Consider the following 12,281-nt stretch of genomic DNA (forward strand, 5'->3'; position numbering starts at 1 on the left):
TATTTTTAAATCCCCCAAAATCAAATGTACCGAAATGAGTTTTTCTTTTAGTCTGTTAAGAGAAAATAGGATTGAGAATGGTATAAACGTACCAATACACAATGTGTACAAAATAAAACGTACCAAAATAAAAATAATGTACCAATATTAACAATATGTATCAAATCAAATATACCAAAATTGCAAATAAATGTACCAATTAATGATTTTTGTCAATTCAAACGTAGCCACAGCAAATATATACGTAATATATTGTACTTAATAATAATTCGTCAACAACTATACTTAAAAAAACAACAAAAAAAATATAATTTCACAAAAAATTTGGTCATTATGTCACAATTTTGTTAAAAAAATTGACCCATGACATCAAAATGGTCCCTGAAATTGAAAATTGATCAATGTAGTCGCTCAAGTAAGTGTCTCAAATCAATGTAGTCCTTCCGTCACAATTATGTCAAAAATTCTGTTAGTGTTGATGTGACACATAAATGGGTCACACAAGTCTAATTAAATAAAAAAAAATTACAAATAGGCTTAATAATTTAATAGTTGATAAAAAAAATTGTCAACCCAAAAACTCAGTCCTGCAATCACCTCCGATCTCAATCCACATTTCTATACCTCATTCACTCTCTATTCTCTGAAAAAATCTCGTTACACTTATCTTCACACACTTCAACACCCTTCATCGAATTGAACCTGGATCGAGATCACCTTTGGTGACAACTTGGCCCATTGGCAATGACTTCCGGGACATCACCGTTAACATTTAGGCGATCAACATCCTTTCAACCTTAATCTTAGAGAGCTTGTTGAACGCTTCCCTAGTGGTCTAGTAATGCAAAGAACAACGAGCTCTGCCTTAAGATAATGATGTTATAACCGAAGTGCATCCATTGTTGGTTGAAAACTATTTCCACACCCCCTCTTTGGCCTTGGTTAAACCTTGTACATTTGAGAATTTATGGAAGGGAGCTCTCTTCGGAGTACGCCCTACTATAAGAAGAAAAAAAAATTGTGCAAAAGGGTATTTAGACAACTTTTTTAATTTATTATTAATCCCACATTAGCACATAACAAAATTTTTTTATAGAATTGTGGTGGAAGGATCATATTGATTTGCGACACTTATTTTCAAGGACTACATTGATTGATTTTCAATTTCAGGGACCAGATGTGAGTTAATTTCAGGAATCATCTTGATGGTGTGGGTCAATTTCAGGAACCATTTTGATGGTGTCGGTCAATTTTAGGGACCATCTTGATGGTGTGGGACAATTTTAAGGACCATTTGTGATAAAAACCCATAAATCTTGTGAGACCCATTTATGTGTCATATCAGCACTTAACAGAAATTTTAATAGAATTGTGACGAAATGACCACTTTGATTTGTGATACATATTTTCAAGGACTACATTGATTGATTTTTAATTTCAGGGATCATATTAATGGTGAGGATAAATTTTAGGGACCATTTGTGATAAAAACCCTTAAAAGAATATATGTATAATATTTATTTTAATGGTTAATTAATTTATATAATTTGTAGGGATTACAAGTCACCTACGAGGGTAATGGGATCCTTTTATTTCTCAATCTAAGTATGCAAAGATGTGCTTCAAAAGGCTGGAATGACGTTGTAAGTTTTGTCCTGCACTTTGTATAGGAGTTTGGTAGGAGCTTTGCGGTAAACTTTCACTAGACATGATATAGCCTATATGCTGTGAACTATGCTTGTTATAGTTCATGTCTACTCCAATCGATGCTCATTTTTATCTGGTTAAAAGGATTCTATGTTATCTACAAGGAAATATATAAATTGTGGCCTTTCATATTTTAGTTATTAATTTGGAGTTAGCTTATAGTAATGCAAATTGGATTGCAAAAGTTAATACAATAATGGCGATACCCAATTCTTGGAAATTCAAGAAGAAATGGCGTGTCTCGCCTTTATGTAGATGTGAAAGTGGTTAACTATAAAGGTTGTGCATGAAGATACAATAGTTGCGTCTGTTAAAGGAAGCAAACTAGTGAGCGATTTGATCATGATATGATATGGAGTGATTGTAGGATAATATAATCATGATCCGTCTTGCAGTGATTGGAGGAAAGGATTGTCTCTGTACAGTTACAAATATCCAGTACAAACATATTCACACATCAATTTATATGGCATCAGATCAGCACGATCCTGGTGACTCTCGACACCCATTCATTTTCCGCTACAAACACAACCAACCTTTAGTACAGACACAGCTAACAGAGGCGGTGCTAAACACATCCGATCCTCTCACCTTACATCACTCGGATTCATCGAATCTTGTTCTAGTTTCAAAACTCCTCGAATGACAAAACTACGGACAATGGTGCCATTCTATGCGCATTCCTCAGAGTGCAAAGAATAAGCTCGAGTCTATTGATGGGTCTACCAATTAAAGCTCCCGCAACCACCGATGCAAAAGGACATGGATCCTCTTCGGATCTATTGGTCCTAATTCACCAAGTCAAATCATCCGGGTCATTGAAATTTAATCCAATGGCTACAAACAGGGGCCTACTCTAAAAGTTATAATAACTTTAGCCGTTGGATCAAATTTCAATGGCTTGGATGATGTGACTTGGTGGATTAAGACCAATGGATCTGGAGAGGATCCATGTCTGATGCAAAATTTCCCATTTGGTAGAGATGCAACGACATGGTACTCTTGTGGACCTTGCAATCAGTGCACGGTACTATTGTTGGCAGTATACTCTACTGCAAATTGCGACTGCCGTGTGGAAGGTATTTGCACCTAAAATATGCACAATTTTACTTAATTGGGTCTAAAAGCCAAAATATGACATTTTGGGGAACTAGTGTGCAAATATATCAAAAGTTGCATGTGAGAATGTTTCTCCACATGGTTTGAAGCCATGGCTTTATTGTGAGTAAAGATGTTGGTAGACTTAGGAGATGGACATGTGGAGGAAAGAAGCCAACTTGATTCTTTTAAATATTAATCTATTACAAGTAGAATTAATCGACATGTGGTGGAAATGTGAGTTGGCCTCTTTTAATATTATTTCATATGCAAGCTGGCAGTGGAGTTCTCTCCACAAGTTCAATGTTCTCAGCAAGTGAGTCTCTCTTGGTTCTCTATATAAATAAGCAGAGGCAAAAGGATTATGGACACTCAACCAATCAATCAAGCAACTATACTTAAATCAGCTCTTCAATTTCCTTGTAAACATTTACTTTTAGCCAAGCACCCTTTACTTTCCTTGTTTTTAGCTCTGCTGCTCACTCGGTAGTATTGATCTACTTTGTATTTTTATTTACAACCTTCAAAGCCATTCCCCAAACCACTAGAAATTGCCACAAGACTAGAGCAACTTGCCTGATCCCTTGGGAACAAGCTCGAACCTTGTATTTGGCATCCCTTTGTACTTATAATGTTTTGTACTTTAAATAATTACATTTTTATACAACTAATTTCCATTCATTTAATTTGCAAGCAATCTACAATACTAGTCATTTACTTTATTTTGTCATTTACACTTCCAACAAACCTGCAATATAGATATTGTTACATTTCTCAACATAAGTGAAGTCCTTATCTTTAAGGCAAAGAAAGAACCTTGATTTGAGACACTCTCACTCAATGGCACAACCTCTTGGTTAGAAGTCGTACTTAGGCACAATCTCAATTATTCAAATCCCGTTTACTAGCGGCATCTAGTAGTGGCAGACTTGCACCCACTAATTTATTGTTTGAGTAAATTTCCGAAATGCCCGCAAGGCCCATGGCGAATATTAGGGGCGAACAAAAGGATCTTGAGGATTGATTCTTACAAGGCAATAATTCAAGGATTTATCAGATTCAACAAGAAATTGGCTAATGTTGCCAGGGACAGCAGTCAATCTTCACATACACCAAACTCAAAGATCTTTGGGATGAACTGTCTTCTTACCCTGAGCCTCTCACTTGTGATTATGGAGGTTTGATCAGTCGTCAGCAGAGGTGGAGGGGTACCATTAGTCGTAAGAAAAGAAAAATGACGATAGAGAGATGAGAGGATGGAGGAGGCAACTGTGAGCCTAGAAAACTTGAACATTAGGCTTTCATCAATTTCTTTTTTAAAAAAAAAAAAAAAAAAAAAAAAAAAGGCTGAAATGCCTCTGTAAGTCTTCCCATCCCCCGAAAGGAGTGGATAACCGTAGCTTGCCATCAATTTTCCCCTTTTTTAAAAAATAATAATAATAATAATAATAATAATAATAATAATAATAAAAGATCATTCTTTTAATTAATGTGATTATTCACCTCTGCTGGTACAAGATCTTTTTTAAATTGATGTGTTAGTCCACTTCAATTTCTGTATAAGTTGATATGAAATTGTGATATATTTAGATGGTATAAATAACATTACTCTAAAAAAAATATATATACATGGTAATAAGCACTCCTATCATACATGATTCCTAGCTACATTATAGTAAACCGCCAATTTCTTTTTCAAAGAGTAAACTACTCCAAATTGGATGTACTACAATTTCTTCATTTATAATTGATAAAAGCATTGTACGCAACTCCATCATATAAGTATGGTGATGTGGGATGACAGTTCCACGCTACTTGTTCTCCATTTATATTGCATGGCTTGGTTATTTGCTGAATAATCTTCTCTATTTCTTGGTCTGTAGAGTTTCTATTTGAGAGCTTCTCAACCATAACAGGAGCAACACAGTTGGTTTGAGTAGCCGCAAGCACAAAATCACTTCCATACTTCTTCTTAAAAATTTTCTCAAGTGTCAATAATTCTGGAATGTCGTGGAAGCATTTTTTAGCTGCAAAAATTAAACTACTAATCGCTTGTTTTAAATTTTCAGGGCATTCCCTCTGCACTTGAATGACTGAGAGCCTACCCCTAACTAAGTTACAAAAACCCTTGATCAACACGTAGGCCTCCAAAATGTTTTCTTCTCTTATCAAATCTTCGATCAAAATACGAGCAGTGCAAGTTTTATTAATTGGGTCTTGACCACACTGCAAGAGAGCACAAATTTTATTCCTCATCTTCGCAGTGTCCTCCTCTTTCCTCTTCCTTAACTTGCGTATCCTATCCACCACAAACACTGTTGTTTTGTCGCATTTTGTGGAGTCAAAAGCCCCGTTGAAAAGCATAAGCCTCAATTTCTCGATGAGCTTCATGTTGTCGAGGCACGTAAGAGAACTTAACAATTTGAGGTGTGAACTTACGAGGGTGGAGGAATATATAGAGATTCTGAGTGAGTTTTTTTTTTTTTTTTGGGTCAGGCATTCATGGTGAGTTGAATTAGGATTAAATTAGGAAAACCCAATTCGTGTAGGACGTGGCAGACCAGATTTCCTTATTTGTCTAGGAATCCTTTTCCTTTCCGGAATGGGAATTGATTAAAATTGTGTAGGGTGGAGGAATATATAGAGATTCTGAGTGAGTTTTTTTTTTTTTTTTTTTTGGGTTAGGCATTCATGGTGAGTTGAACTAGAGTTAAATTAGGAAAACCCAAATCGCGTAGGATGTGGCGAACTAGATTTCCTTATTTGTCTAGGAATCCTTTTCCTTTCTGGATTGGGAATTGATTAAAATCGTGTAGGGTGAAGGAATATATTGATTAAAATCTCAGGCTGAAATTCTTTGCTGAGATTGAGGGGTATTAGGCGACAATTGTCATCATTCTGTGAGGTGCCATGTATCAGAATCCTGGGATGATAAGTTAAGATGAATAACAGGTTGTTAGAGGAAAAGTTAGTTTCTTATAGCAAGAGTTAGCTATCAAGTCTAATGTGCTCTCTAGTTGATATAGAAAAAGTGAGGTGCGTTGTAATTCTCAACTGATATCATACAAGTCAGTGTTTCTTCTTTTCTTCAACATCTCTCTCTCTTTCTCCCTCTCCCTCTCCCTCTAAACATTCTCTTCTGGTATGAGTAGCAGTCAAATCATAAGGCCTTACTGAAACACAATGTTTCACTCCCTTAGTCTAAATATACTAAGGACTTGTTAATGCTATAAATGAAATTGATAAATAAGTTGAATGCCTAAATGAGGTTCGCCTTTTATGTAGATGTGAAAGTGGTTAACTATAAAGGTTGTGCATGAAGATACAATAGTTGTGTCTGTTAAAGGAAGCAAACTAGTGAGCGATCTGATCATGATATGATATGGAGTGATTGTAGGATCATATAATCATGATCCGTCTTGCAGTGATTGGAGGAAAGGATTGTCTCTGTACAGTTACAAATATCCAGTACAAACATATTCACACATCAATTTATATGGCATCAGATCAGCACGATCCTGGTGACTCTCGACACCCATTCATTTTCCGCTACAAACACAACCAACCTTGACGACAGACACAGCTAATAGAGGCGGTGCTAAACACATCCGATCCTCTCACCTTACATCACTCGGATTCATCGAATCTTGTTCTAGTTTCAAAACTCCTCGAATGACAAAACTACGGACAATGGTGCCATTCTATGCGCATTCCTCAGAGTGCAAAGAATAAGCTCGAGTCTATTGATGGGTCTATCAATTAAAGCTCCTGCAACCACCGATGCAAAAGGACATGGATCCTCTTCGGATTCATTGGTCCTATTTCACCAAGTCAAATCATCCGGGTCATTGAAATTTAATCCAACGGCTACAAACAGGGGTCCACTCTAAAAGTTATAATAACTTTAGCCGTTGGATCAAATTTCAATGATTTAGATGATGTGACTTAGTGGATTAAGACCAATGAATCCGGAGAGGATCCATGTCTGATGCAAAATTTCCCATTTGGCAGAGATGCAACGACATGGTACTCTTGTGGACCTTGCGATCCATGCACAGTACTATTGTTGGCAGTAAACTCTACTGCAAATTGCAACTGCCGTGTGGAAGGTGTTTGCACCTAAAATATGCACAATTTGGGGGACTAGTGTGCAAATATACAAAAAGTTGCATGTGAGAATGTTTCTCCACATGGTTTGAAGCTATGGCTTTATTATGAGTAAGAATGTTGGTAGACTTAGGAGATGGACATGTGGAGGAAAGAAGCCAACTTGCTTCTTTTAAATATTAATCTATTGCAAGTATAATTAATAGACATGTGGTGGAAATGTGAGTTGGCCTTTTTTAATATTATTTTAATAGACATGTGGTGGAAATGTGAGTTGGCCTTTTTTAATATTATTTCATATGCAAGCTGGCAGCGGAGTTCTCTCCACATGTTCAATGTTCTCAGCAAGTGGGTCTCTCTTAGTTCTCTATATAAAGAAGCAGAGGCAAAAGGATTATGGACACTCAACCAATCAATCAAGCAACTCTACTTAAATCAGCTCCTCAATTTCCTTGTAAACATTTACTTTTAGCCAAGCACCCTTTACTTTCCTTGTTTTTAGCTATGTTGCTCACTCGGTAGTATTGATCTCCTTTGTATTTTTATTTACAACCTTCAAAGTCATTCCCCAAACCACTAGAAATTGCCACAAGACTAAAGCAACTTGCCCGATCCCTTGGGAACAAGCTTGAACCTTGTATTTGGCATCCCTTTGTACTTATAATGTTTTGTACTTTAAATAATTACATTTCTGTACAACTCATTTCCAGTCATTTAATTTACAAGCAATCTACAATACCAGTCGTTTACTTTCCTTTGTCATTTACACTTCTGGCAAACCTGCCATTTACATATTGTTACATTTCTCCACATAAGTGAAGTCCTTATCTTTAAGGCAAAGAAAGAACCTTGATTTGAGCCACTCCCACTCAATGGCACAACCTCTTGGTTAGAAGTCGTACTCAGGCACAATCTCAATCATTCAAATCCCGTCTACTAGAGGCATCTAGTAGTGGCAGGCTCGCACCCACCAATTTATTGTTCGAGTAAATTTCCAAAATGCCCACGAGGCCCATGGCAAATATTAGGGGCGAACAAAAGGATCTTGAGGATTGATTCTTACAAGGCAATAATTCAAGGATTTATCAAATTCAACAAGAAATTGTCTAATGTTGCCAGGGACAGCAGTCAATCTTCACATACTACACCAAACTCAAAGATCTTTGGGATGAACTGTCTTCTTACCCTGAGCCTCTCACTTGTGATTGTGGAGGTTTAATCAGTCATCGGCAGAGGTGGAGGGGTACCATTAGTCATCAGAAAAGCAAAATGACGATGGAGAGATGAGAGGAAGGAGGAGGCAACTATGAGCCTAGAAAACTTGAGCATTAGGCTTTCATCAATTTCTTTAACAAAACAAAAAAAAAAAAAGGCAGGCTAAAATGATTTGTGAGTCTTCCTGTCCCTCGAAAGGGGTGGATAACCGTGGCTTGCCACCAATTGTCCCCTTTTTTAGAAAGAAAAAAATAAAATAAAAGAAAAAAAGAAAAAGATCATTCTTTTAGTTAATGTGATTATTGACCTCTGCTGGTACAAGATCTTTTTTAAATTGATGTGTTAATCCACTTCAATTTCTATATAAGTTGATATGAAATTGTGATATATTTAGATGATAAAAATAACATTACTCTAAAAAAAATATATGGTAATAAGCACTCCTGTCATACATGATTCCTAGCTACATTATAGTAAGCCGCAAATTTCTTTTTCAAAGAGTAAACTACTCCAAATTGGATATACTACAATTTCTTCACTTATAATTGATAAAAGCATTGTACGCAACTCCATCATATAAGTATGGTGATGTGGGATGACAGTTCCACGCTGCTTGTTCTCCATTTATATTGCATGGCTTGGTTATTTGCTGAATAATCTTCTCTATTTCTTCGTCTGTAGAGTTTCTATTTGAGAGCTTCTCAACCATCACGGGAGCAACACAGTTGGTTTGAGTAGCCGCAAGCACAAAATCACTTCCATACTTCTTCTTAAAAATTTTCTCAAGTGTCAATAATTCTGGAATGTCGTGGAAGCATTTTTTAGCTGCAAAAATTAAACTACTAATCGCTTGTTTTAAATTTTCAGGGCATTCCCTCTGCACTTGAATGACTGAGAGCCTACCCCTAACTAAGTTACAAAAACCCTTGATCAACACGTACGCCTCCAAAATGTTTTCTTCTCTTATCAGATCTTCGATCAAAATACGAGCAGTGCAAGTTTTATTAATTGGGTCTTGACCACACTGCAAGAGAGCATAAATTTTGTTCCTCATCTTCGCAATGTCCTCCTCTTTCCTCTTCCTTAACTTGCGTATCCTATCCACCGCCAACACTGTTGTTTTGTCGCATTTTGTGGAGTCGAAAGCCCCGTTGAAAAGCCTAAGCCTCAATTTCTCGATGAGTTTCATGTTGTCGAGGCATGTAAGAGAACTTGACAATTTGAGGTGTGAACTTACGAGGGTGGAGGAATATATAGAGATTCTGAGTGAGTTTTTTATTTTATTTTTTGGGTCAGGCATTCATGGTGAGTTGAAATAGGGTTAAATTAGGAAAACCCAAATCGTGTAGGACGTGGCGGACCAGATTTCCTTATTTGTCTAGAAATCCTTTTCCTTTCCGGATTGGGAATTGATTAAAATCGTGTAGGGTGGAGGAATATATAGAGATTCTGAGTTTTTTTTTTTTTTTGGGTCAGGCATTCATGGTGAGTTGAATTAGGGTTAAATTAGGAAAACCCAAATCGTGTAGGACGTGGCGGACTAGATTTCCTTATTTGTCTAGGAATCCTTTTTCCTTTCCGGATTGGGAATTGATTAAAATTAAGGGAATTTTAACGAAAAGTTCCCGGTACTGTTCACTTAAAGGAAAAATCACATTTTTACACTAAAAAATCAATCCAGATACTATTCACTTTACCCTTTATTTTATCTTTTCTTTAAAACTCAAAGTTTTCAAGCCATTTTCATTAGTTTTATTTAAAATTAACCGGTACTGAAGTTTACTTTTTCGGCCTCATTTAAATAGTAACCGGATGGGGCGTTTAATAACATTACGATGCTTTCTTAGTCCTAAAGCTATCTTGAATTGAAGTTTTCTTGGCCCTAAAATAAACTCTGATTGTGCTAGTTGCATGTCCAAATACGAATCATGAGCAAAACTTAGATAAGAAGTACAATCCGCTAAACCCTCGATTCAGAGTTGGAGTCCATCTTCCAGACAGGAACCTCCTTTGCAGAGTTGGAATCCGTCTTCTAGGTGATCTCAAGGTCCAGCGGAACTTCCTTTGCACTTCCATTCTGCTATTCCCAACTAAAGGAAGCCAAGGCAAGGCCATTTCCCAGGAGCTTCAAACTGTCTGAAGTATGATTGTCCATCTACTTTTGAAGAATCGGGTCCGGCCAACTCTATGGGCTCGGTTAGTTTACAAAATTTGGTCTATAAATTTAGTCTTCTAAGCATTATCCATCAAAATAATCAAGATTTTTTTATTGCATTGACTGCTATAAGAGTCAAAACAAAATAATCAAGATATAATTCCATTCCCCCAAAAGTGAAAACAAAATACTCAAAATTTTTTTTGTCTGCATCTGTAATTAGGCATGAATAGTTAAGAGGCTTTTCCGTTGTCGCTCCAGTTTAGGCATTAAAATCTCAAAACTAGCCTTAAGAGCATTTTCATCCGTTGGTGGAGAGCAATGACAATTGGAAGCTAAGGACAGCAAAATTGTCCGTATTATTCACTTCAACTCCCTTTGTGCAAGTCTACACGTTTGAAAAAAGGAAGGCAAGGGCAAGAGCAATTACTATTCACAAATCTATATTTTAATTTTTACAATATTTTCTTCATCTTATTCCTACATGACATTATCGCCGTAGATTTTTGTTTAATTTTAAATGTTTAATTGTCACTTAGTAATACAGTTTAGTCGTATTCTTCTTCACTTGTAATTGAAAGGTCTTAAGTTCGATTCTTATCAAATATGAAATTGAACCACATTGTACTAGCTTATTGTGAGGCTTAGCATACACCCCCACCTCTTTAGAAGATAATATCGTTTGTTTACAACAACAAAAATAATGTTTAATTTGCAAGTATATTGAACTTTGTAAGATTTTTTTTTAAGTATGAACATTGTAAGTTTTTTTTTTTTTTTAAAAAGGTGGTTTTTTAGATTTTTTGAATTTTTTTTTGGAGTTGAATTAATCCTAGCCGTTCAAATTTTTAGAATCTGACACACCACAATGCGCCACATGGTGCAACACCTAATTTTTTTTATATTTTTTTACTGTTGGGAATCCAACGATTGCTTGCTAAGGATGTGACGATAGAAGCACTCTCTCTCCTTTTTCTGTTTAGCAACGACGGACAACTTTATGTTTATAATTTTGAGACACCAAAAAGAAGCAAGGGCTCAATCTAGATTTGTCACAACTACTAAACTACCTCGAATTAAACCCAACATTAGACCGTTGGTAAATCCAACTGCTGTTATTGCATCACGTTTGAGTCGTTTGGTTCTATCTCCTTCACGTGGGGTGGACCCCCCTGTCCGTTGCTTCATCAAACGGGCGCAAGCCCCTGTAATAATTGGCAAGGCAGCTACCAAAACACCTGGCTTTCAGACAATTGCCCTTCCCATTTTTCACCAGTGGAGCAACTTCCTTTGGGCAAGAAGGCAATTTCACCCTTGCAATTGGTGATGGGTGGAGATGCTCCCTAACTAAAAAGAATCATAACTAATAAACTTCCAAGTGGTGGATTGCCCTAGCTTTAAAGAATCAACTCACTACATCCCAGGTTTAACAATCCCTTTCTCTCCCTTTTCGTAATTTGGATGAATTTAATGTAAATTATCCTATTGTTTGTAAAAAAAAATGACAAGCAAACTCACACTGTTAGGAACACTTATGGCCAACTTTAATTTCACCCAACCTCACTTTTTATAGTACCCCACAACCAAGCACTTGAATTACGGGGCCTTGTTTGAGAGGTGCTTTTAAATAGTTAAAAGCGCTTACATGTGAAAAATGATGGTTTGGCAAAATTTTCGAAGTGTTTTAAGTTAAAAGTAGAAACACTTGGAGTAAGATTTGAAGAAGCACCTAGGAGGTGCATCCTCCTAAAAAGTGCTGCCGGGAGAAAACACAGGAAGCGCTTGGCTCCCTCTAATGAAACTTTTTCAATTCCTAAACTACCCATATTTTTCAATTTCAAAAGTCTAAAATACATTTTATACTTTAAGAAAATATCATAATGGCCTTTACCAATTTTTTTTTTTCTAGATTTTGACGCTGTCACATAAAAAAAAATAAAAAATAAAAAATAAAAAAAACCAGAGGTTTTCTGTATCGTGCTAGAGACTGGAGCAGTAA

General features: G+C 36.3%; 2 protein-coding genes across 2 annotated transcripts; both read right to left on the reverse strand.

The window, feature by feature from the left end:
• Positions 1–4,542: 4,542 nt before the first annotated feature.
• On the reverse strand, positions 4,543–5,196 carry LOC103964832. Its single transcript, XM_009377817.1, has one exon. The coding sequence runs from the start codon at positions 5,194–5,196 to the stop codon at positions 4,543–4,545; it is 654 nt and encodes a 217-aa protein (XP_009376092.1).
• Positions 5,197–8,662: 3,466 nt separating this feature from the next.
• Positions 8,663–9,316, reverse strand: LOC103956781. The gene has a single exon (XM_009368818.2). It carries the CDS (start codon positions 9,314–9,316, stop codon positions 8,663–8,665), a length of 654 nt encoding a protein of 217 aa, XP_009367093.2.
• Positions 9,317–12,281: the final 2,965 nt, after the last annotated feature.

Source organism: the organism of the source record quoted next, unplaced genomic scaffold, assembly GCF_019419815.1.
Source record: "Pyrus x bretschneideri cultivar Hongxiangsu unplaced genomic scaffold, Pyrus_bretschneideri_v1 Contig5, whole genome shotgun sequence".
NCBI classification, from domain to species: Eukaryota; Viridiplantae; Streptophyta; class Magnoliopsida; order Rosales; family Rosaceae; genus Pyrus; species Pyrus x bretschneideri.